Source organism: Musca autumnalis, unplaced genomic scaffold (assembly GCF_047663935.1).
Source record: "Musca autumnalis isolate F117 unplaced genomic scaffold, ASM4766393v1 scaffold_5, whole genome shotgun sequence".
In the NCBI taxonomy this organism is placed as follows: Eukaryota; Metazoa; Arthropoda; class Insecta; order Diptera; family Muscidae; genus Musca; species Musca autumnalis.
The window spans coordinates 184,501,258-184,529,191 of record NW_027412088.1 but is presented as its reverse complement, the minus strand read 5'-3'; the positions used below and the strand labels follow the sequence as shown (position 1 = coordinate 184,529,191).

Below are 27,934 nucleotides of genomic sequence, written 5' to 3'. Positions count from 1 at the left end.
GCCATACGTAATGGAAAAATTGCAACTGGCAACGCGACACGACTCGCCTCGCTGTACGGAATCGGCCCATAAGTTTGGTAGAAATTACACGATGTGCAAAGTATGGACCAAATCGGTAATTCCCTACAAGAGTTATCGTGCGCACAAGTTTTGCGACAATTTTTGAACATTTGTGGGGGAGGTACCTGAAGGAGTGAACCTATATGCCCCATCTTCGAACTTAAATCGAATCTGGACAAAATATTTCGATACCCAAAATTTGAACCGAATCGATTGATCCGTTCGAGAGTTATTGTGCGCACCAGCCAGCCAGACTGACAGACGTTGCTAGATCATTGCTAGATCTACTCAAAATTGTCTGAAAAGGATATCGTACAAACATACTTGGGGTCTAAAACCATTATTTCGATGAGGCACATTTTTGGTCTTATCAAAGTGTAAATACCCTCTTTAGCCTAAAGGCTGAGAGTATAAATAGGATTTTTGAAAAAAAAAAAAATTGCAAACTGTCAGTAAAGGAAATATGTTCCCCCACTTTCGACTTTTTGAGGATTTTTATTCAAAACCCCGGGTCCAATAATCGGATTTTTTTGGTATGGTACCCGAACACTTGAAAATAACGTATGTGCAACTTGTTGGATAGGTATTTCTATAAGATTTCCAATGATACTCATTTTGTATCGGTTTAGTAGAGCCGGGTCTAACCCGGGTTTCGTACCGGACTTTCGGGTCAGGTAACTGGGTCCGTCCCCCATGAAAATTATACCTTCACGTGATCAGCGCAACAATATCAACCTCTAGAAAACAATTGGAGAGTTTTTACTAAACTAGTGTTGTTCTGCAATACTTGCAATTTTAAAACTCAATTGTCAATTGGACTTAAACAAATATTCCATAAACTTGTAGGTATGTACCACAAAATGCAAATGTTTTATGATAAGCTGACTTCAATATCGTCAGTTGCTTGGTAAACTACTGCAAATGTGTGATGTATGTATTATGTTTCTTGAGGCCGTAGTACTTAACAACTGCGAAGCTACGTGTTTCAAAGCGTCGCCAATATGCATTTTTAACGCAGGTAAAAAGCAAACATGTGTAATTTTTATTTCTGATGCATTTTCGAGGAACAATGCATGAGGGTGCAACTGAAATATTTTGACGAGGTTAAAAAAAAAACACACAAAGCAACCATTGATACGGAAGTCAGCTATTTTTTTAAACTGATATTTTAACGCTAAAAAGTAATACTTCAACCATCATGTGTATAATTTTTTGTTAATTAGGTTTATAATTTTTTGCAGATTTGAAAAATATCTTTACATAACCTTCACGGTTGCTAACGATCGTTTTTCATGAATGGAAGATGATAATAGCTTGAAATTGAAATCAAATGATCTTGCAAAATACTAGCGTAGTTCGCGATAATGGTGATGCAGGACACTTCTCTAAAAAACAAAATTTTATATTACATATTTGCATTTAATTTTATAGTCATTTGCGTTTAAAATGTTGATTGAAAGAAGACTAAGAGTATTTTGTCATATCATAGTGTGTGCCAGATTCATATTAGCTCAACGAGTTTGAACCTACTATTTGTAGCCGAGAACTTCTCAGGAAATTTGACCAACATTACTTTGAGGTGGTAAAACACCGTTGAAAATGTAATGTTGTCTGGCCTGGGAACATCTCCTCGGTACTTCTATTAATCAGTTGTGGGATTCTCATTTTCCATTTTCATATACAAACATATATTTTAGATACCGACTAAAGCCGGTAAAACAAAATGCTTACAATTTCGTTAATTTACGAAATTTTTCGGCAAGTTGGCGACCAAAACAAAGCTGTCCTATCGATAGCTGTTGCGTTGTCACCTTTATTTGACTTTTTCATTCATAATTTTGAATTATATAAAGTGGTAGATAGAAACTAAAATCCATTTTAATAAAAAAATATCAATATTTATTTCCTTAAAACACTTCCAGAAATGCTGCAGTACAATTCATATATCATTATATATACTCCTCATTACTTCTTAAGTTTAATAAATTTCGAAGCAAATTCATAGATGCCCACCGAATTGCCATTCTTTTCATCATAATCTACCCAATCATCTTCAGATAGATCAACATTTTCAAAAGTTTGACCATTCTCGGCTGCCTTAACAATCCAACCGGCACGAGGTGAAAATTCCACAGGTTCAGCACCACGACAATCGAATATAACTATTGTTTTGAATTTGCCACTGTCATCTTGGGTATAGGTTTCTGTGGCCAAAAAGGAAGACAAGTGATAAGTGATTTTATTTAGTAATTTTTATTAATGCTTTTCATTACTCACCATTTGATTTCTCCACAATATCTATGGAATTTTCACGATTACACATTTTACATTTCATATAGAAATTGAAACCATCTGTATTTCGTGTGTCCAACTGTGTCCTTTCCGACTCCGTGATATCATGCCATTTATCTGAAGTTTCGCCACAATTAGTACAGGTAATTTTAATAAAGAATGCATAGTCGGGATGGCAGGTTTTCAGCTCTTCAATATTTTCCAAATTGGCAGAAATTTGTAGGCCAACTCGAACCATTTTTTTGAGTATTTAATTGTTAGTTTATTTTGCAAAATGTTCGTGTGTTGTTACTGAATGTTCTGGACAAAAACAGCAGCTGATTTAATGCCGGTAGAGTTGTGTAGTTCCGGAACGAACTAGTTCCAAGGAACTATTGGCACTGTATCCGGCACTTGCATTTATATAGTTCCTTTAGTTCATATTGTTCCAAACGTTCATATAGTTATAACTTTCAATTGTATAATTTATTTTCTTAATTTTATTCCACACTTACTTCGATCTTTCACGTTCGGTTCCTTCACCATTCAGATGCGGCCACATTCTTAAATAAACGTAGGCTTAAATGTCGTTTAGGGGCACCACTCGGATTTTGAAATGAAATTTTTACAGTAGACAGCCCTTGGCATCCTGAATACAACGATATATAATTTTCCGGGGGGAAGTCCGTACTTCCCGAGATATGGGTCTTGACATTTCGGAAATTTCGTACTTCACACCTTTAGGTTGTTTAGGGGCACCTCTCGGAACGGGCTGAAATTTTTACAGTAGACAGCCCTTGGCATCCTGAATACAACGATATATAATTTTCCGGGGGAAGTCCATACTTCCCGAGATATGGGTCTTGACATTTCGGAAATTTCGTACTTTCACAACTTTAGGTTGTTTAGGGGCACATCTCGGATCGGGCTGAAATTTTTACAGTAGACAGCCCTTGGCATTCTGAATACAACGATATATAATTTTTCGGGGGGAAGTCTATACTTCCCGAGATATGGGTCTTGACATTTCGGAAATTTCGTACTTTCACACCTTTCGGTTGTTTAGGGGTACCTCTCGGATCGGGCTGAAATTTTTACAGTAGACAGCCCTTGGCATCCTGAATACAACGATATATAATTTTCCGGGGGGAAGTCCGTATTTCCCGAGATATGGGTCTTGACATTTCGGAAATTTCGTACTTTCACACCTTTAGGTTGTTTAGGGGCACCTCTCGGAACGGGCTGAAATTTTTACAGTAGACAGCCCTTGGCATCCTGAATACAACGATATATAATTTTCCGGGGGAAGTCCATACTTCCCGATATATGGGTCTTGACATTTCGGAAATTTCGTACTTTCACACCTTTATGTTGTTTAGGGGCACCTTTCGGATCGGGCTGAATATATAATGATGATCGGGCGATATATAATTTTCCCGGGGGAAGTCCGTACTTCCCGAGATATGGGTCTTGACATTTCGGAAATTTCGTACTTTCACACCTTTAGGTTGTTTAGGGGCACCTCTCGGAACGGGCTGAAATTTTTACAGTAGACAGCCCTTGGCATCCTGAATACAACGATATATAATTTTCCGGGGGGAAGGCCATACTTCCCGAGATATGGGTCTTCGATCCGAGAGGTGCCCCTAAACGTCACTTGTTCCACAAAAAGAAAGATTCGTTCAACTACATAACTCTCGGAACTATTTGCAACAAAGGAAATAAAAAGAAAGACGAAAGATTCATTGAACTATATCGCTCTCGGAACTATGGAACTATATTTAGGAACTAGTTCCTTTTGGGAAAAAGGAACTAGAAAGATCGATCTAGATTGCCCAACTCTAAATGCCGGTTTGCAGACTTCAATACGACTATTCACGGAAATGAACTAATAGAACTAATACCTTGTTTTGATTCATGTTAATTGAACTGCAAAATGAACCTAAAAAAGAGAAAACATTTTCTCAATTAGCGGATTAGACAGACAGTAAACGGGTTTATAGATAAATTTATGAACAGCCGGAAAATTGACTTAAGACACCCAGAAGGAGTCTGAATAAGCAATCAAAGAGTAGACTTTAGGAGGTCTTTTCTTATGGAAGCTTATATGCTTTGTATATTATAGCCTCTTGTAGGGTTATAGGCCGTTTACATATAACCGGGTTAACCCAGTGGGTCTGGGTTTCAAATGCCATTTCCATTGTGTATACTTCAAATAAATCCTCATAAAGAAGGTTAACCCTGCAAAAAACTATAATATAAACGCCGTATAAACCTTCTTTATGAGGATTTATTTGACGTATAAGTAACGAAATTGACATTTGAAACCCAGCGGGTTTATTAAATCCCGTATACATACAACCGGATTTAATCCACTTGGTTTCAAATATTAATTCCATTGCGTATACGTCGTATAAATCGTCACAAAGAAGCTTAACCCGCCAAAATGCTTTCATGTAAATGGTGTTTTAGTGTGAAAGCTGAAAAAATTTCATGTGTGAGTTTCAGTGAGACTGGTTGGTTACCCAGACACGTCTCATGCGATCTTCTCACAGAGATTGTGGATAATATTGAAACTTATGTTGAGTTAAAACTGTTGTATTATTGGTGTACAAAATTGTTTTAATACGAACTGTTGAGGTTATGTTTATATTAAAAGAAATAACTTTTTTTTAAATACAGTTTTGTTTTTTATTTAAAATATAGTTTTTTTTTCTCATTTCTTTAAAAATAGATATTATGTGAATGTTAACTTAACTGCTACCTTATTGTTTATTATGATCGGTTTATGTTAATAATTTTCATTTTAAAACCATTTTTAAAATATTTGTTTCAACATAATGGTTTTATTATGAATAGCTTTATTTGGTTATTTTAAATGATTTCAAATAGAAAAAAAACAATGACTACAAAAACAACAAACAAAAATCTGTTGTGAGAGATATATAATTTATATGTGTATATATAAATGATGAGAAGTAAACAAATTACAATAAATAAAATAATAAAATAAAAATATTACCACAATTTTGTAAAAGTAAAAACTATAACCAAACGAAAAAGATAAAAAGGAAACAAACAAAAAGAAAAAAATAATAATATTTGACATCACTGGTTTAATATATGTATTTTTAACTTAACTTAATAATAAAGACCTTATACAATGTATAATTAGCAAGTCTAAAATCTCTAAAATTTTACCACAAATTTAAATATGCAAACAAAAGGTGATTTAATTATTGTTAAACAATAGAAGGCCTTTTTTGTTAAGCAGAGAAGAAAACAAATAATTCTTTGAATTAAAACAAATGAAAGGATAGGTTACAGTCGTCTAAAAGCGACTTTGTTTTTGTTCTGCACCACTTCTTGGTTGGGGGAAAAGTCCAAATCGATTACTTGAGAGCTATCTTATCAGCCAGACGGGCGGACACAATTAGATCCTAATTGTCTGGAACAGATTTGTTCTTAAAACATGTGGGGTCTTAATCCATATATCTATCTGATCATCTTCTTATAACCCAACCAAATTTGGTGTGGAACTTAAAAATTATAAAACTACAAAAATTATTTCTAAATGGGTGTCTTGTTGGTGCCTTATAATCTATATATCTTAAAGAAATGAATAAATGATAGAGGATGATGACAATGGTGATGGGAACTTGGGCGTGTGTAAAACAAATGTCTCTGTCTGAGAGTTAGTTTAAAGCTATAGACAAACAAATATATAAACATTACACATACATATTATATTACGATAAAAATAACTCTAGCTCTACAAAAAGAGGACAATAAAGCTGCTATAAAAAATTAGCGTTTTCATTTTCATTGATCAGTTCATGGATTCCGTTCCAGTAAAAAAGTGTAGTGTAGAGAAACTGATGAATGAATGGGTGCGTGAGTGCGTTGTATGGGTGAATGTGAGTGTGAGTGTAGTTTGAATGAGTGGTGTTCACATGTAATTGATAATACGACAGTGTATGATGGTAATGTCTATAATGCCTACAAATTCTTCTTAATTGTTATGCCACTTAATTAGATTTATCGCCAACAATGGGAAAGCGCACAACCCGTATCTCATTGCCATAGTCACAGACTACAGAATCATAGGCTAACATCATAACCTTTGGACATAAATGTAAATTGGAGAAATCTAATTTAACTTCTCTGGCCGGTTCACCCGTACGTACATCCCAGACAATAAGAGATCCTAAAATGTAAGAAAAAAAGATACTATAACTTTAATCAAGAACCAGGATTCTTCTTAGGTAAAACCTACCCATTTTGCTTGTCACCAATAAGGATGGTGTCAACATCAACAGACTTGAATATGCATTTGATATATTTATTGTGGTTAGTAAATTTCCCTGGAATCGCTCCCACACACAAATGCGTTCATCCGTGCCCAGTGAAATAACATAGCTGGGTGCACAGGCCAAACAACTGACGGCACCATCATGTGCTTGGATATTATACATACACGCGCCCGTATAAAGATCCCATACACACAATAATCCATCCTGTGACCCAGAACCACCCGTGCCCGGTTGCCATCGATCCACAAAGAGACAGGTGATGGGGCCACAATGTCCATGTAGGGTATACTCAATATCCGTGTTATTTAGACTGTATACCTGTAAAAGGGAAAGAAGGGAGGAAAATTAATATATCCCCCACTCAATTTTATCCCCCAATTTGACATCTCTGGGTCTTTATTCACCTTCAGCGTATGATCTTGACTGCCCGTGAAGACCATTTCGTTTACCACCTCCATACAGGTGATTGGCTGTTGATGAGCCAAACGCACCCCCCTTAGGGTACATTTCATTTCTTCATTTGTTGTACGGTCATTACGATGCTGAGACTGCTGCTGCTGCGGTTGCAGTTGATGCATTAAACCAATGCTGCCCGTTGAATTTGTACGAATGTGAGCTAAAGAAAAAATTAAAATATTAGTAAATGTCAGCCATTATCTACGATTAGAATTTGAACAACTTACTTCTGCGATAAGCCGATGTGAAACCCCAATCAATTTGTTTGCCCTTGTAATAGGTTTCCAGGCGATAAAAATCTAAACGGCCACATAGGCGGGCCACAATCACCCGATCACCATTTAGATTTATGTGTGTTATACCCTGATTACGTTTTGAATCTTCATGATAAGTGCACTGAAAGAAAAGGGGGAAGGAGGAGGAGGTTGGGAATTAATAAATTTTAATAATTAAATTTGAAATAAATGAATTTACCTTCAAAACCCCAGATGGCATTTCCCACAATTCAATACGCCCGTTGGCACAGCCTACGGCAATTAAATGGTCAAAATAATCCAGACACCAGACAGGGGAGGAATTTAATTTCCTAACAACCACCTCACCGTCTTCACGATGTGTGGTCACTTGTATATCACCCCTATTGATGGTGGTGATATTTTCCCCACTTCTGGCATCCCACACCTTTATTTGACCCTTGAGACAGCAACTTATGATGTTGGCACCATCCGACACCAAACACTCAATGCGATGTTTGTGTCCGGCAATTTGTATGGGTACACCTTCTAGAATTTGTTCCGTTTTCTGGGTAAACTCAGATGATTCATTCCAACTGGAACGCCATTCAGCATAATTGCGTGTACAAATACAACGATAGAATACCACCATGGTGTAGCATAACACAAACACACTTATGCAACACAGGGTAATGGCAAAAAATATCTCCATGGGACTTTTGGGAAAAAGCGGTGTCCCCCCGGGCATAACCATGGGTGATTCACGATTTTCATCATCACTAAAATCCAAGGGATCTAAGGCTGCCGCCAATGCCTTCCACTGGAAATTTTGTACCACCTTTTCATGGGGATTACGCCCACGCACCGCCTTATCGGGACTTATGGCATGTGATAGCTTAATGGTGGGTAATATGGTAACATATCTACCCCGTAGCGATACATTATATTGTTTCATTATTGTGGACCAATGGAAATTCGAGAGGAAATAATTGATTTCATAGTCGGGATAAAGTAAACGTTTCAATTCGGCCTCCGTCTCATTGATGTGACCCTCAATGGGTGAGCCTTCATGACCAGCATTAAGGCCATTGCCAAATACACTCTGACCGCCATAGGGATTGTGGTCATCATCACTGTGTATGGGATCTCCAGCACCACCAGAATTAATTGCCGAATGAACATTGGAAAAGAAATTCGATACCGCCCGACCCGCCATCCAATTACGTTGTATATCATAGTTGCCATAAACACCAGCCGTACGATTACCATCAACTACAAACAAATTTTCCAAATACCCCGAATTGTAGATAATCGAGCAAATCCAAACACTCATCCACACCATAAAGGCACGTTGAAAGAAACGTGTACGAGCCCAAAAATTAACAATTTTCAAACGTTTTGGTATATCGGGATGATGATGATGATTGTTATTTGTGCCCAATGCAATGGAGGAACGTTTCATTTCTTGACCCTGTGGTGGTGGTACATTGGCAAAATCACCAAAAGCTAATTTAGGATGTGATTGTGATCGATGAAAATTACCCGCACCAAAGGGTAGTTGTTGCTGTGACAGGCCATTTGCCGCTGTTGTGGCCGTAGTTGAATTGCCAAAAAATCGAAAATCAGGACGTCCATTACTGGCAAAAGGTCCCCCATAACCACCAGTGGCTGTGGGTGAATGTGAATTCTGCATTGAATTGCCGGTAAAAAAGAGCATCATTTTAGGCAAATGTTTGGCTTCGGTTGAATATTCTGGTCGCTTTATGTTCATGGCTAATATGGTGGAAAATAGCAGCATTTGTAACATATAATCGGATAATAGACCCACAATGGCAAATACACAAAACTCTTGAATTACCGGCACAAATGTGGCCAAGCCAATGGTTAATATTGTTATTTCGGTTAGCAGAGTTTTGGAAATGTGCCAACCTTCTTTGCTCAAGGCCTGGGCAACACGAATTTTCACATCGAAAGTTTCGTCGGTGGAAACGACACCTGTGGAGGGAGAGAGAAAAATAAAAAGAATTATTTTTTTTTTTTGAATAAAATGATAAATTGTTCGATAACAGATATCATTTTCAGGCTGTACAGATGGCATGGCTAACATTTTCGCACTACTCCCGATAGCGTGCAAACATTTCCCTTTTATGGCCACCTGTGGCGATGGTATGGATAACAATTAAATGCTCAATACTTACTCTTTGTTATGACTAGGCAATTTTCCAAGCCCAAAAGTATGACCAAATATGGAAAGATATCCTTCGACTGCAGACTAATAGTCAATCCGAAAAAGAAACACAACCCGAGAGACATAACCAAACTACCCAAAATGGTGATTGCAGCACAAACGGCGAGCAAAAATCTCGAACGTATAACATCAATTTTACGCACCGAAAAATAAACATAAGTAAAGAGCAGCACAAAGGCAATAGAGAGCGGTAGAAATTCCCACATTTTAAATTCTCCAGGATAAAAAATATAGGTTATGGACGACTTTTCGTTTAATTGATGCGATTGTTGAGCGGTCGGCTGTCCTTGAGTAATTTGTGGTGGTGGATAATATTTCAAGAGCTTCTCCTTTAGCGATTGTATATATTCACGATCATTTTGTTTGAGTATCAGCGTTATGGCATATTGTATTATACGGGAACGTGCTCGAAGGGGATAACGCTTGAAGCCGGTATCCTGCATGGGTAGACCGAATAACATTTCCGATGTTGATACCTTGGTTTTTTGTAAATTCTGTAAAGAAAAAATAGAAAGTAATGAGAGAGATCAGCAAAACTTAATATTGAAAATGAAAGTGTATGGGGAATTTTGTTGGATTATTATTACAATTCAATACTGCCAATGGCATAGCCTGCAGCAATTAAATTATCAGACAGGGGTAGAATTTATATACTGTGGTAGGTTACTTTTGTATCACACCCCTGCTAATTGTGGTGATATTTTCACCACTTCTGACATTCTATACCTTTATCTGAAGGAAAGGGTGCTTCTTTAGACCCTTTCTGATGGAAGGAGTTCTTCTAAAATGAAGGATACTTCTATAGACTCTTACTGAAAGAAAGCGTGCTTCTATAGACCCTTTCTGAAAGAAAGCGGGATTCTATAGACCCTTTCTGGAAGAAAGCGGCTTATACAGACCCTTTCTGAAAAAACGGGTTTCTATAGACACTTTCTGAAAGAAAGCGGGTTTCTATAGATCCTTTCTAAAAGAAAGCGGGCTTATATAGACCCTTTCTAAAAGATGGAGTGCTTCTGAAATGAAGGGTACTTCTATAAATTCTTTCTAAAAGAAAGCGGTCTTCTATAGACCCTTTCTGAAAGAAAACGGACTTCAATAGACCCTTTCTGAAAGAAAGCGGGCTTCTATAGACCCTTTCTGGAAGAAAGCGGACTTCTATAGACCCTGTCTGAAAGAAAGCGGGTTTCTATTGACACTTTCTAAAAGAAAGCGGGCTTATATAAAAACTTTCTGAAAGAAAGCGGGCTTCTATAGACACTTTCTGAAAGAAAGCGGGCTTCTATAAACCCTTTCTGAAAAAAGCGGTCTTCTATAGACCCTTTCTGAAAGAAAGCGGACTTCAATAGACCTTTTCTGAAAGAAGGAGTGATTCTGAAATGAAGGGTACCTCTATAGACTCTTTCTAAAAGAAAGCTGGCTTCTATAGACCCTTTCTGAAAGAAAACGGACTTCAATAGACCATTTCTGAAAGAAAGCTGGCTTCTATAGACCCTTTCTGAAAAAAAAGCGGGTTTCTATAGAACCTTTCTGAAAGAAAGCGGATTTCTATAGATCCTTTCTAAAAGAAAGCGGGCTTATATAGACCCTTTCTAAAAGAAGGATTGCTTCTGAAATGAAGGGTACTTCAATAGACCGTTTCTGAAAGAAAGCGGGCTTCTATAGACCCCTTCTGAAAGAAAGCGGGCTTTTATAGACCCTGTCTGAAAGAAAGCGGGCTTATATAAAACCTTTCTGAAAGGAAGCGGGCTTCTATAGACACTTTCTGATAAAAGCGGGCTTCTATATACTTACTTACTTACTTAGCTGGCCCATTACAGAACATTTGTTCTATAGGCCGAACTAAGAAGAGATCTCCATTCCTCTATATTTGTTGCTTTGCTCTCTGGAATACCGCGCCTTGTCATCTCATCATCCACTTGTTTGCGCCATCTATTCCTTGGCCTGCCAATTCTGCGTGCACCGCCATGTGGCATGTATTCATACGCCTTTTTAGTGGGTTCATCATCGCTCATTCTTTTGATATGGCCTAGCCAACGCAATCTCTGCATCTCGATACGTTTAACAATATTGATGTCGTTGTATAGCAGATACAGCTCGTGGTTCATGCGACGTCGATATTCACCGTCAACGCAGATTGGTCCGTAGATCTTTCGAAGAATTTTTCTCTCAAACACACCAAGCACTGCCATGTCTGCTTGCGCAAGTACCCAGGCTTCGGAGCCATACATCAGCACGGGTAGTATCAGTGTTTTGTAGAGCGTTATTTTTGTTTGACGAGATGTGGCTTTGTTTTTAAACTGCTTACTTCCACTGCCAACTTCCACAGTCGGTCCGAGCTCAATGGACGCATTGCGCGTCGACACCATCAACTTGGTCTTCTCACCGTTTACCGCCAGACCCACTTTAGCAGATTCTCCTTCGACTTTTATAAAGGTATCAGTTACTTCTTTTACTGATCGACCCATGATGTCTATATCATCAGCATAAGCAAGTAACATGTGACTATTGGTGTAGATTGTGCCACTTCTTTTGACGTTTGCCTCTCGTATAACCTTTTCTAGCAGGATGTTGAAGAGGTCACACGAAAGGCTGTCTCCTTGTCTGAAACCTCTTTTGGTACCAAACTCTTCGGAGAGGTTCTTTCCTATTTTAACTGAGGACCTCGTGTCAGTTAAAGTCATTTTACAAAGCCGGATGAGCTTTGTGGGAATACCAAATTCAGACATGGCTTGGAATACCTTTGAGCGCAGCGGACTGTCGAAGGCTGCTTTATAATCGACAAAAAGGTGGTAGGTGTCGATCTGCATCTCTTGGGTCTTCTCCAGGATTTGCCGCAGGGTAAATATCTGGTCAATGGTGGATTTGCCAGGTCTAAAGCCGCATTGGTATGGTCCAATAATCTCGTTGACCATTGGCTTTAGTCGTTCGCACAATATCCCTGACACGATCTTGTAGGCAATAGGGAGTAGACTTATGCCCCTATAGTTAGAGCATACAGTCTTATCTCCCTTCTTGTGGACGGGGCACAGGATACTCAGGTTCCAATCGTCGGGTACTCGTTCTTCCTGCCAGATGGTGCTAACTAGCTGATGAATACACCTTATCAGCGTGTCGCCTCCGGTTTTGAACAGCTCGGCTGGTAAGCCATCGGCCCCTGCTGCCTTATTATTCTTCAGCCGATTTATTGCTGTCTTTACCTCATCTTGGCTGGGCGGTATACATTCAATACCATCTTCTGGGATTGGGACTGTGGTATCTTCGTCGTCTTCGCTGCTATTGGATACCAACAGATTTGAAAAATGTTCTTTCCATACCCTGAGTACACTATCTGTATCAGTTACCAAATTACCTTGCTGGTCTCTACAGGAGGATGTGCCTGTACCAAAGCCATCAGTTTGATGCTTGACTCTTTGGTAGAATTTTCGGACTTCATTCTGGCTCCTGTACATCTCGATTTTTTCACACTCCCGCTTTTCCATCTCTCTCTTTTTCCTGCGGAAAAGACGTTTCTCCTCTCTCCTTTTCTCCCTGTATCTCTCTCGTGCGCTACGCGTTGCTACGGATTGTAAAGTAGCCTTATATGCCGCATTTTTCTCTTCGGTGGCAGCACGACACTCCTCATCATACCATGGATTCCTTGGTGGAGGTCTCTGGTATCCAAGTATGGATTTTGCGGCTGTTTGCATGGAGTGGGCAATGCTTTGCCATTGCGCTGATATGTTATCGGGATGAGGAGGGCTTTGATTAAGCAATTGGGCTAGTTGAGTGGAATATGCTGTGGCTATCTGTTGTGATTGCAGCTTACCGATGTCTAACTTTCGTGTTGTGTCTGTTCGTACTTTGTTTGCTACGTTTAAGCGGGTGCGTACCTTTGCTGCAACAAGGTAGTGGTCCGAATCAATGTTTGCGCCTCGGAACGATCGTACATCCCACACGCTCGATGAATGTCTTCCATCTATCACAACATGATCAATTTGGTTTCTTGTTTTCTGATCTGGAGACAGCCAGGTGCCCTTATGAATATCGAGATGATTAAATCTGGTACTGCTAACTACCATGTTTTTTGCAGCTGCAAAGTCTATCAGTCTCATACCATTGTCAGATGTTTCACTGTGGAGACTGAATTTCCCGACTGTTGGGCCAAAGATATTCTCCTTTCCAATTTTGGCATTAAAATCGCCTAGAATGATTTTAATGTCATGGGCAGGGCAACGGTCATATGTTTCTTCTAAGCGCTCGTAAAATATATCTTTGGTCTGTTCATCCTTTTCTTCAGTGGGAGCATGAGCGCAAATAAAGCTGATGTTGAAGAATTTAGCTTTTATTCGAATTGCAGCAAGTCTTTCATTCACTGGAGTGAAGCTGGATACAAGATGTTTTAGTCTCCGACTAACTACGAATCCACAACCAAACTCATGCTTTACGTCATGGCAGCTATAATACAGTGCGTCACCTTTAGGTGTTGTTGTGACGCCTTTCCCAATCCATCGTATTTCCTGTATGGCAGTAATATCGGCCTTGTACTTTTCAAGTACGTCTGCCAATGCGAAGACTGCACCTTCTCTATAAAGAGTGCGAACATTCCAGGTGCAGATTCGCAGATCATGGTCCTTAAAACGTTTGCGGGGTTCGTCAACTTTAGAGGGGTTTGTTTTTCTTTTCTTTCGTTTTTTCATAGTAGCATGTTTTTTCTAGGGGAGGGTTACTAACCCGACGCCCAAACCCAAGTTTTTAACGTTCTTATGGGTGAACGCGCGGCACATGTTAGCTCACTACCTTTAACGGGTGTTAAAGGCAGTTCCCCAGGTGACACCACGGGGAGGTCAGTGTCCACTTGGGATGAAAGAGGGACCAAGATAAATCCTGGGCTTTGCCATGTTAAAACCGGTCAGGACCGTTCCTTGGTATCTTCCATCCCCTACGTCACCCGGGCTTCTATATACCCTTTCTTAAAAAAAGCGAACTTCTATAGACCCGTTCTGAAAGAAAGCGGGCTTCTATAGACCCTTTCTAAAAGAAGTAGTGCTTCTGAAATGAAGGGTACTTCTATAGACCCTTTCTAAAAGAAAGCGGGCTTGTATAAACCCTTTCTAAAAGAAAGAGTGCTTCTGAAATGAAGGGTACTTCTATAGACTCTAAAAGAATGCGGGCTTCTATAGACCCTTTCTGAAAGAAAGCGGACTTCAATAGACTCTTTCTGAAAGAAAGGGTGCTTCTATAGACCCATTCTGAAAGAAAGGGTACTTCTATAGACTCTTTCTGAAAGAAAGGTTGCTTCTATAGACCCTTTCTGAAAGAGAGGGTGATTCTATAGAACCTTTTTGAAAGAAAGGGTGCTTCTATATACATTTTCTGAATGAAAGGGTGCTTCTATATACCCTTTCTAAAAGAGAGGGTGCTTCTATAGAACCTTTCTAAAAGAGATGGTGCTTCTATAGACCCTTTCTGAAAGAAAGGGTACTTCAATAGACTCTTTCTGAAAGAAAGGGTGCTTCTATAGACCCATTCTGAAAGAAAGGGTGCTTATATAGACTCTTTCTGAAAGAAAGGTTGCTTCTATAGATCCTTTCTGAAAGAGAGGGTGATTCTGTAGAACCTTTCTGAAAGAAAGGGTGCTTCTGTGGACCCTTTCTGAAAGAACGGGGTGCTTCTATAGGCACCTTGTGAAAGGGGTGCTTCTATATACCCTTGTTAAAGAAATTCTGCTTCTATAGACCCTTGTTAAAGAAATTCTGCTTCTATAGGCACCTTGTGAAAGAAAGGGTGCTTCTATAGACGCTTTCTAAAAGTTCTATAGACCGTTTACTTACTGGAAGACTTTAGGGTTTTCTTATTAGAAGGCATTATTGTGCTTTGTGCTTAATTCGAAATGTTTGCCCTCCCAATATGTTTATCATGGTAAAATCAAAACAATAAATTGAAATTTACGCTTAGGTCAATAAAGATTAGTTAGAGGTCTGAAGGCTGTTTGATAGATAACAATTAAGAATTGTTGCTACTTGACAAATTATCTAACTCTGCAACATGCTCTTTTGTGCCAATTTGTGTTTGTTTTTTTCCTCCAAAGAATATTAGTTGGCCGAATAAGCGGTTACTCTACGGCATCAGCTGAAGGAATAGCAAATAAAGATGGCATTTGGGAAAAACGTGTTATGCCCTTCATCAGTTTGGAAACATACTCAAAAAGACTAATAACCTTATTTTAGTAGGAAAGTGTTTCCCTCAAACTTCCCAAAAAGGGGTCAGGAATGGTTCAGTTCTCAATTATATTTTATCTCAATACTCTGAGACCTTCTTCTTATAATCGAGTCTGAATGGAGTGTCGACAAAAGCATGAAAATCATGGCTAAAATTCTGGGGAAATTTAGCGGGTTTAACAAAAGAAAACTTCGAACTTAAGCCCGAATTTAGAGCAAAATAAGTGTGTTGATAAACCTGTGTGCATTGTGTAGGGTGACCGACTAAATCCATCATAAACAAAATTCTTTTAGATTGGGTTATACATTTGCAGAGTGTTTAAGCGATAATAGGCGCGTAAATGTTTGTATATATTTCTTCTTCAAATCCATTTAGTTGCGGTAAAGAGTCATACAAATCTATGCACGTAAACATATACACACATATCTAGGTAGCCACTGTGTGTGCTGCTCGTGTTTTAGACTTAATGCAAATATTTGATAATATTTTGTTATAGGTAGGTTGCCGTTTGGTTGGTCAAGAATAGAAATAATCTAAGAAAAACGGGCCACAACACCAACAAAATGAAAATTTACCCCCCATACATACAGTGCCCGAAATAAACATAGGTTCACATGTAAATTTCTATTTTTTTCATAATTTCGATGACTTTTATAGGATATTATAATTTTGTATTATGGAGTTGGACACTCCCCATGATATCAATATATCAATTATTTGATTTTGCGACAAAATAAAATTCTGTAAAATTTTAAAAATTTTCCCTTATTTTTGGTGCGAAATAATGATAGGTTCAGGGCAATTATTGGGGATTTACAGGTATAAATTTGAGGAAAACTTTTTACAAATCGTTGTTTTTTTAGACCTCCGATATCCAACGAGTAATTTAGTTTAGATGTTGTCCACGAATTTTCTTCAAAATGCAGATTTGTTCAACACTTTAAAGCAGTTTTTAAGAAAAAAAATTTTTTACGTGGGAGAGGAGGTGAATCTGTTGTTGTCAGAGGCAAGGATCATTTCAGATTGCATGAAAAGAGTATCAATCAAAAAACTAAATCCAGTTTTTTAAAAAGTTTCATAAATTGTGCGCAAATTTCAACGTCAAAAAAGTCTGGAGGGTTCTCCAACGCCACTTTTACGGCAAGAATCGCTTATATTTCCCATTTTTGCAGTTAAAATAATTTTGAATCTGAAAACAACAGTCAACTTGATCTTCAGGTATCGAAAATGCGATGTAAACAAACGTTAGTAAACTCGAATCGACCAAGGAAGAATACAAAAATTGCCAAGTAAAACTGCAACCGAGCCCAAAAAAGAAAATCGCCAGATTTCGACTAATTCTGTGAACTGTCATGCAAAATGGCTAGGATGGATTTTTTCTATTACTCAAACAATTTCCCATCCATTTTTCATAAGCATTTTTTCCTAAACCTACGTCTGTTCTTCTTCAGGCTCGATTGCTGTTTTCCTTGGCAATTTTTGTATTCTTTCTAGGTCGATTCCAGCTTAATAACGTTTGTTTACATCGCATTTTCGATACCAGAAGATCACGTTGACTGTTGTTTTGAGATGCAAAATTGTTTTTACTCCAACAAATGGGAAAAATAAGCGATTCTTGCCGTCAAGGTGGTGTTGGAGAACCCTCCAGACTTTGTTGACATTCAAATTTTTCGCCCAATTTATGAAACTTTTTAAAAAATTGGATTTAGTTGTTTGATTGTTACTCTTTTCATGCAATTTGAAATGATCCTCGCCTCTGACAACCACAGATTCGCCTCCTCTCCCACGTTAAAAATGTGTTTCATGAAAACTGCTTTAAAGTGTTGAACAAATCTGCATTTTGAAAATAATTCGGAGACAACTTCTAAACTAAATTACTCGTTGGACATCGGGGATCTGAAAAAACAACGATTTGTAAACAGTTTTCCTCAAATTTATACGTGTAAATGCGCAAAAATTGCCCTGAACCTAACATTATTTCGCACCAAAAATAAGGAAAACATTTTTTAAATTTTTATTTTGTCGCAAAAATAAATAACTGATATATTGACATCATGGGGAATGCCCAACTCCAAAATAAAAAATTATAAAATCCTATAAAAGTCATCTGAATTATGAAAAAATTACAAATTTACATGTGAACCTATGTTTATTTCGGGCACTGTATATATAAATAACCAATTGACTTGGCCGCGTCAGACACCACACACGCGTCCCAAGATATTTATGGCTGTGTAAACAGTTTTGTTTGCAAAATTGGAAATTTGTGTGAGACTAACACGAAATACAACAAAGAAAAACAAAAAAACAAACTGAAAACAAACCTCAATTGGTTACAACCACTGTTAGCCGGTCGGAATGTTTGCTTTGATTTGCTGAGGTCGTTAAAGGCGCAATTGAATTAAGTAAAAGCAAGCAAAAAAAAAAAAACAAACAAATGGGTCTATAGAAGCACCCTTTCTTTCAGAAAGGCTCTATAGAAGCACCCTTTCTTTCAGAAAGGCTCTATAGAAGCACCCTTTCTTTCAGAAAGGCTCCATAGAAGCACCCTTTCTTTCAGAAAGGCTCTATAGAAGCACCCTTTCTTTCAGAAAGGCTCTATAGAAGCACCCTTTCTTTCAGAAAGGCTCCATAGAAGCACCCTTTCTTTCAGAAAGGCTCTATAGAAGCACCCTTTCTTTCAGAAAGGCTCTATAGAAGCACCCTTTCTTTCAGAAAGGCTCTATAGAAGCACCCTTTCTTTCAGAAAGGCTCTATAGAAGCACCCTTTCTTTCAGAAAGGCTCTATAGAAGCACCCTTTCTTTCAGAAAGGCTCTATAGAAGCACCCTTTCTTTCGGAAAGGCTCTATAGAAGCACCCTTTCTTTCGGAAAGGCTCTATAGAAGCACCCTTTCTTTCAGAAAGGCTCTATAGAAGCACTCTTTCTTTCAGAAAGGCTCTATAGAAGCACCCTTTCTTTCAGAAAGGCTCTATAGAAGCACCCTTTCTTTCAGAAAGGTTCTATAGAAGCACCCTTTCTTTCAGAAAGGCTCTATAGAAGCACCCTTTCTTTCAGAAAGGCTCTATAGAAGCACCCTTTCTTTCAGAAAGGCTCTATAGAAGCACCCTTTCTTTCAGAAAGGCTCTATAGAAGCACCCTTTCTTTCAGAAAGGCTCTATAGAAGCACCCTTTCTTTCAGAAAGGCTCTATAGAAGCACCCTTTCTTTCAGAAAGGCTCTATAGAAGCACCCTTTCTTTCAGAAAGGCTCTATAGAAGCACCCTTTCTTTCAGAAAGGCTCTATAGAAGCACCCTTTCTTTCAGAAAGGCTCTATAGAAGCACCCTTTCTTTCAGAAAGGCTCTATAGAAGCACCCTTTCTTTCAGAAAGGCTCTATAGAAGCACCCTTTCTTTCAGAAAGGCTCTATAGAAGCACCCTTTCTTTCAGAAAGGCTCTATAGAAGCACCCTTTCTTTCAGAAAGGCTCTATAGAAGCACCCTTTCTTTCAGAAAGGCTCTATAGAAGCACCCTTTCTTTCAGAAAGGCTCTATAGAAGCACCCTTTCTTTCAGAAAGGCTCTATAGAAGCACCCTTTCTTTCAGAAAGGCTCTATAGAAGCACCCTTTCTTTCAGAAAGGCTCTATAGAAGCACCCTTTCTTTCAGAAAGGCTCTATAGAAGCACCCTTTCTTTCAGAAAGGCTCTATAGAAGCACCCTTTCTTTCAGAAAGGCTCTATAGAAGCACCCTTTCTTTCAGAAAGGCTCTATAGAAGCACCCTTTCTTTCAGAAAGGCTCTATAGAAGCACCCTTTCTTTCAGAAAGGCTCTATAGAAGCACCCTTTCTTTCAGAAAGGCTCTATAGAAGCACCCTTTCTTTCAGAAAGGCTCTATAGAAGCACCCTTTCTTTCAGAAAGGCTCTATAGAAGCACCCTTTCTTTCAGAAAGGCTCTATAAAAGCACCCTTTCTTTCAGAAAGGCTCTATAGAAGCACCCTTTCTTTTAGAAAGGCTCTATAGAAGCACCCTTTCTTTCAGAAAGGCTCTATAGAAGCACCCTTTCTTTCAGAAAGGCTCTATAGAAGCACCCTTTCTTTCAGAAAGGCTCTATAGAAGCACCCTTTCTTTCAGAAAGGCTCTATAGAAGCACCCTTTCTTTCAGAAAGGCTCTATAGAAGCACCCTTTCTTTCAGAAAGGCTCTATAGAAGCACCCTTTCTTTCAGAAAGGCTCTATAGAAGCACCCTTTCTTTCAGAAAGGCTCTATAAAAGCACCCTTTCTTTCAGAAAGGCCCTATAGAAGCACCCTTTCTTTTAGAAAGGCTCTATAGAAGCACCCTTTCTTTCAGAAAGGCTCTATAGAAGCACCCTTTCTTTCAGAAAGGCTCTATAGAAGCACCCTTTCTTTCAGAAAGGCTCTATAGAAGCACCCTTTCTTTCAGAAAGGCTCTATAGAAGCACCCTTTCTTTCAGAAAGGCTCTATAGAAGCACCCTTTCTTTCAGAAAGGCTCTATAGAAGCACCCTTTCTTTCAGAAAGGCTCTATAGAAGCACCCTTTCTTTCAGAAAGGCTCTATAGAAGCACCCTTTCTTTCAGAAAGGCTCTATAGAAGCACCCTTTCTTTCAGAAAGGCTCTATAGAAGCACCCTTTCTTTCAGAAAGGCTCTATAGAAGCACCCTTTCTTTCAGAAAGGCTCTATAGAAGCACCCTTTCTTTCAGAAAGGCTCTATAGAAGCACCCTTTCTTTCAGAAAGGCTCTATAGAAGCACCCTTTCTTTCAGAAAGGCTCTATAGAAGCACCCTTTCTTTCAGAAAGGCTCTATAGAAGCACCCTTTCTTTCAGAAAGGCTCTATAGAAGCACCCTTTCTTTCAGAAAGGCTCTATAGAAGCACCCTTTCTTTCAGAAAGGCTCTATAGAAGCACCCTTTCTTTCAGAAAGGCTCTATAGAAGCACCCTTTCTTTCAGAAAGGCTCTATAGAAGCACCCTTTCTTTCAGAAAGGCTCTATAGAAGCACCCTTTCTTTCAGAAAGGCTCTATAGAAGCACCCTTTCTTTCAGAAAGGCTCTATAGAAGCACCCTTTCTTTCAGAAAGGCTCTATAGAAGCACCCTTTCTTTCAGAAAGGCTCTATAGAAGCACCCTTTCTTTCAGAAAGGCTCTATAGAAGCACCCTTTCTTTCAGAAAGGCTCTATAGAAGCACCCTTTCTTTCAGAAAGGCTCTATAGAAGCACCCTTTCTTTCAGAAAGGCTCTATAGAAGCACCCTTTCTTTCAGAAAGGCTCTATAGAAGCACCCTTTCTTTCAGAAAGGCTCTATAGAAGCACCCTTTCTTTCAGAAAGGCTCTATAGAAGCACCCTTTCTTTCAGAAAGGCTCTATAGAAGCACCCTTTCTTTCAGAAAGGCTCTATAGAAGCACCCTTTCTTTCAGAAAGGCTCTATAGAAGCACCCTTTCTTTCAGAAAGGCTCTATAGAAGCACCCTTTCTTTCAGAAAGGCTCTATAAAAGCACCCTTTCTTTCAGAAAGGCTCTATAGAAGCACCCTTTCTTTTAGAAAGGCTCTATAGAAGCACCCTTTCTTTCAGAAAGGCTCTATAGAAGCACCCTTTCTTTCAGAAAGGCTCTATAGAAGCACCCTTTCTTTCAGAAAGGCTCTATAGAAGCACCCTTTCTTTCAGAAAGGCTCTATAGAAGCACCCTTTCTTTCAGAAAGGCTCTATAGAAGCACCCTTTCTTTCAGAAAGGCTCTATAGAAGCACCCTTTCTTTCAGAAAGGCTCTATAGAAGCACCCTTTCTTTCAGAAAGGCTCTATAGAAGCACCCTTTCTTTCAGAAAGGCTCTATAGAAGCACCCTTTCTTTCAGAAAGGCTCTATAGAAGCACCCTTTCTTTCAGAAAGGCTCTATAGAAGCACCCTCTCTTTCAGAAAGGCTCTATAGAAGCACCCTTTCTTTCAGAAAGGCTCTATAGAAGCACCCTCTCTTTCAGAAAGGCTCTATAGAAGCACCCTTTCTTTCAGAAAGGCTCTATAGAAGCACCCTTTCTTTCAGAAAGGCTCTATAGAAGCACCCTTTCTTTCAGAAAGGCTCTATAGAAGCACCCTCTCTTTCAGAAAGGCTCTATAGAAGCACCCTTTCTTTCAGAAAGGCTCTATAGAAGCACCCTTTCTTTCAGAAAGGCTCTATAGAAGCACCCTTTCTTTCAGAAAGGCTCTATAGAAGCACCCTTTCTTTCAGAAAGGCTCTATAGAAGCACCCTTTCTTTCAGAAAGGCTCTATAGAAGCACCCTTTCTTTCAGAAAGGCTCTATAGAAGCACTCTTTCTTTCAGAAAGGCTCTATAGAAGCACCATTTCCTTTAGAAAGGCTCTATAGAAGCACCCTTTCTTTCAGAAAGGCTCTATAGAAGCACCCTTTCTTTCAGAAAGGCTCTATAGAAGCACCTTTTCTTTCAGAAAGGCTCTATAGAAGCACCCTTTCTTTCAGAAAGGCTCTATAGAAGCACCCTTTCTTTCAGAAAGGCTCTATAGAAGCACCCTTTCTTTCAGAAAGGCTCTATAGAAGCACCCTTTCTTTCAGAAAGGCTCTATAGAAGCACCCTTTCTTTCAGAAAGGCTCTATAGAAGCACCCTTTCTTTCAGAAGGGGTCTACAGAATTACTTTTCTTTCAGAGAGGGTCTATAGAAGCACATTTTCTTTTAGAAAGGATCTATAGAAGCATCCTTTCTATCATAAAGGGTCTATAGAAGCACCCTTCCTTTCAGAGAGGGTCTATAGAAGCACCTTTTCTTTTAGAAAGGATCTACAGAAGCAGCCTTTCCTTCAGAAAGGGTCTATAGAAGCACCCTTTCTTTCAGAAGAGGTCTATAGAAGCCCGCATTCTTCCAGAAAGGGTCTTTTGAATCTAGCTTTCTTTCACAAAGGGCCTACAGAAGCACCCATGCTTTCAGAAAGAGTCTACAGAATCACATTTTCTTTTAGAAAGGATCTATAGAAGCACCCCTTCTTTCAGAAAGCGTCTACAACAGAAGCACCCTTTCTTTCAGAAAGGTTCTATAGTGTAGTGTATCCCACAGTCAATTCTGTCGACTATTAACTTTTAACTTATTTAAACATTAATTCTGTTAACAAAAACTAATTTAAAGATAAACAAAACTTTTTTTCTAACTTGTGTATGTATATCTGTTGTGTTACTCATATCAGTAGTGTTTCGGGTAAAAAATATATGACTCACCAGCCCAAACTGCATTTGCTCTGTGTCAGCTATGTGAAGTTAAGATAGGCTATCGTTGTTAGCTGTTTTATTGTTAAACGTTGAACATTATTGAGATATGGCGATGATGATGATGGAATGTTTGCAATAAAAACCCGAATGACATTGAAAGCCTTTCAAACTATTCCTAAACAAACAAAAATTGAATGGAAAATTTTTCTAAATTTAAATTTATAGCTCCGCTGATTAACAATGTTTAGCAACCAAAGAACCAGGTTATCATTTGGCATACTTTTGTCACCCCGCTTGAACATGATAATCACAGGCCGTTAGCGTGTGGCACCGCACCATCAAACATTTTATGCCAATATGTACATATAAAACTATCACCAGCCGTTTATATTTTAATCAAACCGAAGTGGGAATTTTTCCAAAATTAGTTGTGTTGGTACTATCTCTATTCTAATCGGAAAGGCAGGACACATAAACCTCTGCCAGCAGTGGCATTATCAACAGTTTTATACTTTTTAATCACATTTCTTTTTTTTTTTTTGTATTCGGTTGTTATATGGACAGCTAGCCAGCCGACCCAGCTACTGTATTTGATTATTGTTTAGAGAAATGGTTGTATAAAGATTAGCTATTGGCTTGAATTTTTAATAGTTTGCTTTCTTCACTCGTTATTTCGTATTTTTTCATTTTTTTTTATTTTTGTTGGCCTTGACATTGAAGTCGGGAAGCGCCAAGTCAGTCAGTGACTTTGTTAGTATGATTTGTATGTGAAAATGTTTGTGTTTTTGTTTATAAATAATGCAGAGTAAAGTAGAATCTGTTTTGCGTTATGGCAAGGAATATTGAATAGACAAATTAAGGGTAGGTCAGTGAAAAGGAAGAATAGGCAGACACGTTGCCAACACAAAGCCGACAAATAATCAACTTACTCCTTACAATCCCTTTAATCCTCTTGCAAAGGTTCCCTATAATGTAATAATTTCCCTAACCGGAAGGTGTCGTTAGTTGTGATGTTGTTGTAGCAACACAAAAGTGTTCATTCGTGTTTGATTTCACTGTGAACCGAAATTTTGGGGGGTGGAAAATTCCTATTGGAGATGAAAACCCTTGGTGAGTATATACAGAACCCCGAAGGACATATTCGCCGTGAGTCGAACTTTCGCGATATGGCGTGATGAATATTTTGCTGGAGACCCTACAAGCCATCTGGAATCAGCGTTATATCTTTGTTCACTGTTACTTTAGCTTATTTTTGAGATGACATGTCTTCTGTCGAATCCAATGAGGATTATTTTCGTAGAACATTTCGACCTTTTAATTCGCTTCCTTCAATGTCCTTTTCGTCCTTTATTTCAAGAACCGTAATAAAAGTGGCACAATATGACATTTTTCAGCTTCGGAATATTCTACAAAAATGGCGCTCGGAAGATTTTAGGTACGGTTGCCAAAGACATAAAATCGATAAAATCTTGTTTAAGCGGTCGTTTTTCACTTTTACCCGAATCTTGCTCAGACAGCCCTATATCTATTTATTTCAATATATTATTGTTAACCTATTGATGACCTAGAATTCTGGGAGACATTAAAACAGTTGGATCTCGTTTTGCTAAGCACGTTAATTTCATTATTTTTTTGGAATAAAGATCCGGATATCCGAATTATGGAACCGGTTATTCTGATATTAAAACCGTATTTTTATCCGGTTTTTATGAAACGATTAACCGTATATGTATATCATTATAAAGCTATTAAAATTGTCAATCGGATATGATTAATATCCATTAGACATTTTAAGCGGTTATGGTGCTGGAACAAAAAATCCGTATTTTTGAACCGTTTCTTAACGTTTGTGAGAATACATTTCTGTGCGTGAAAAAAATTATGATCATGACCTGGGGGGTGGAAAATTCTTTTTGGAGGTGAAAGCCCTTGGTGAGGACATACCGAAGCCTGAAGGGCAGATCCGCCGTGAGTCGAACCTTTGAGTTATGGCGGGTTGTATTCTGGGATGGTGAGCCATTATTGCAAGTGAAAAAAGTTACGTAACTGAATTTCAAGTGGGTTTAGGGTTCTACTGGGACAATATGTGCTATGTCGGCGTAAGATTATTTTCGTGATATGCCCTAGCCAAATCGGCTGAGGATTTTTTTTGTTTTAATATTTTAATCCCGAAATTGTATCTTTCCCTTTCTTTAAAGTATATTTTTATATCACAGTCGTATAGTTTACGTTGAATTGTGCAGACGTGTTTTTCTTCTTAGTAAACTCAGTTACAAACAAAAACAATAATTACAGCTACTCCTGCTCATAGATGGGCTTTCTTGCACGCCAGCGTTGCTGTGGTTTGTTTCTCTTTTTCGTTGTTACAACATAAATAAACATTTACGGGTTGTTTTGTTATTTTATTTTTAATAAAATCATTTTTTGTAATAGTTTAGATGTCATCTGTGTGTTAAAAATATTAAAAAAGTAAATCAATTCTAAAAAAAACGCCGTTTTATTTTTCCCTTAAAAAATATTTAAGAGTAATTTTGACCATCTATGCTCCTGCTTGTTCTTCTTACAATTGAGAAGACGAGAGGCAAAAAAATAAAAACAAGCAAAATTAAGAGAACGTGCGACAATGCAGTTGCTGCCCCGTCAAGGCATTATAACATGACAAAAAAAACAAAAAACTAATGATTCTCCTCAGAGAGGAAATCAAAACTACTTTCTCCCTCTCCAAGTGGTGGATCCAGATCAATGGTGCACAAGAAGAGAATGCTATTTTGGGTTTTTGTATGGGAAAGAGAGTTTTAGTTAACTTTTTCGTAAAGGCGCGTGCATGGCTGATCCAGATGATGACGATAACATAAATGATGATACAGTTATCGATAATCCAATCAAAGATAAAATTCCTCCAATAACAATATTAAAATGCAAAGTGGAACAAGTCCATGAAATGTGTAGAATTCTGAATGTTACTTCTTACTCAGTAAGAAAAATTTCAATAGGATTAAAACTTTTCTTAACCAAGAAAGAAGATATGGAGTTAATGTGCAAGGCATTAAGTGAACAATTCAAGGCAATTTTACTTCAAATGGATAAAATGGATCCAAAGATAGTCAAAAAATATCTCATTGAAATGGGACTTAAGTGCGTGGATGTCAAGTTGGTGATTAGAAAGTCTAATAATGATCGCCCTTATGAAAATATAATTTATGTTGTTTATTTCGAAAGGAAATCGGTAACATTAAAAGAGTTCGTCAAAATTATTCTGACATTAATAAACTTAGAGTCCGTTGGGAATACCAAAAACCCAATAAAGGAAAAATTACGCAGTGTTACAACTGCCAAATGTTTGGCCATGGATCTAATCGTTGTAGGGTCAAAACCTTCTGTGCTGTTTGCGCAGGAAATCACTTAACCACCGAATGTAATGCTACAATCCAGAAATGTGCCAACTGTAATGGTGACCGTAAATCTTCGTCATCAGATTGCCCAAGTCGATTGAGATATATTGAATTGAAGAAACGTTATGAAACTCGCAGCGTTAAAAAACCGTCTGCGCAGTTCGAGAAAAATCTTAATTTCCCTCACGAATTTCCAAATTCGTTGAGACAGGAAAACGTACCCAATTTTTCTGGATGGAATGTTCCACAGAGTAGTAGCCAGTCCAATAATAATTTATTTTCTCATGAAGAGATGAAAAATATTACTTTTGAACTAATTTCGAGTTTGAGGAAATGTAAGTCTAAAGCTGACCAATTTGAGGTCATCACTAATTTAGCATTCAAATTTTTATCATGAACAGCCAAAACTTAAATATAATGACATGGAATGCCCGCGGCATACGGAACAAAATTGAAGAATTATTGCACTTTATTGAAAAACACAATGTTGATATTTGCCTGTTAAACGAAACATGGTTAAATAGAAATTGCTCTTTAAAAAACAGGAAATATAACGTCTATAGAAATGATCGGCTTGATAACAGGGGCGGCGGAGTTGCCATTCTTGTTAAGAAATGCATAAAACATCAACTATTACCACCTCTAAATACGAATAATATAGAGAACATTGGAATAAAAATATACACAGGTGACGATTACTTACACATATATTCCTGCTACTTTCCAGGTGGAAGTTCTAACGCTATATTAAGAAATCGTTTCGCATCAGATTTACGCAAATTGACGACAAATTCTAACAAGTTTTTACTTGGAGGAGATTTTAACTGCAGACACTGTTATTGGGGATGTTCAAGAAATAACGCATGGGGTAATTTGTTATACGACAATCTTCAACACAACAACCTTCAGATAGTATTCTCATCAAAAAACTCTTATATACCAGCTGATCCAAGAAGGCGTCCATCAAATTTGGATATTTTTCTTACAAACATATCTCAAAATGTGATTTCTATTAATAGCATCAACGATCTAAATTCAGATCACTTACCAGTGGTGTGCGAAATAAATTTGAACGTAAGAACTACTACTGGTATATACCTTGACTATAATAAGGCAAATTGGTCCCGTTATAAACGTTTCATCAGTGAAAATTTACCTAATTCGGAAGAAGCCGTGCTATGTGGAAATACAAATCAAATTGACACACATATTGAATCATTTACGAACACCATAAAATCCGCAATTGATTACAATGTACCTAAACTTAAAATAACTCCACAGAAAAAGTCGATACCAAACTTTATTAAAGTTTTAATCCTGCATAGAAATATATACAAAAGAAATTTCAAAAGATTCAGAGATGTTGGCGATAGACTTGCTATGAACCGCTTAAATAAAAGGATAAATCATGAATTAATTATGTTCAGAAACCAATCTTGGAACAAAATGTTATCAGAATTACATCCTTCCTCTAAACCACTATGGAAAGTCTCCAAAATGTTGAGAAGAAAAACGAAACATATTCCAATACTGTCCTACAACAACGATCTTTATTACT

At 38.0% G+C, this 27,934-nt stretch overlaps 2 protein-coding genes across 2 annotated transcripts in view; both read right to left on the bottom strand.

Moving 5' to 3' along the window:
- Positions 1-1,936: 1,936 nt before the first annotated feature.
- Positions 1,937-3,922, bottom strand: LOC141405340 (UPF0587 protein GA18326). Its single transcript, XM_073989559.1, has 2 exons — positions 2,338-3,922; positions 1,937-2,264 (listed from the first exon to the last, which is right to left on the bottom strand). Exons 1-2 carry the CDS (start codon positions 2,588-2,590, stop codon positions 2,026-2,028), a joined length of 492 nt encoding a protein of 163 aa, XP_073845660.1. The 5' UTR covers positions 2,591-3,922; the 3' UTR covers positions 1,937-2,025.
- Positions 3,923-4,997: 1,075 nt separating this feature from the next.
- SCAP (SREBP cleavage activating protein) overlaps positions 4,998-27,934 on the bottom strand; it is a 45,905-nt gene continuing 22,968 nt past the window's right edge. The window contains exons 4-9 of the mRNA XM_073957974.1: positions 9,532-10,075; positions 7,575-9,328; positions 7,328-7,496; positions 7,049-7,260; positions 6,608-6,962; positions 4,998-6,538 (exon numbers count right to left, since the gene is read on the bottom strand). Of these exons, the coding sequence (XP_073814075.1) occupies positions 6,360-6,538; positions 6,608-6,962; positions 7,049-7,260; positions 7,328-7,496; positions 7,575-9,328; positions 9,532-10,075 (3,213 nt within the window). The 3' untranslated portion in view covers positions 4,998-6,359. The remainder of the gene's footprint in view (positions 6,539-6,607; positions 6,963-7,048; positions 7,261-7,327; positions 7,497-7,574; positions 9,329-9,531; positions 10,076-27,934) is intronic.

Excerpts from the sequence above, each read along its gene's own strand:
- LOC141405340 (XM_073989559.1), bottom strand. The coding sequence starts at position 2,590 with ATGGTTCGAGTTGGCCTACAAATTTCTGCCAATTTGGAAAATATTGAA. Across the intron at positions 2,265-2,337 it reads TATTGTGGAGAAATCAAATG|AAACCTATACCCAAGATGAC; the intron begins GTGAGTAATGAA and ends TTTTGGCCACAG.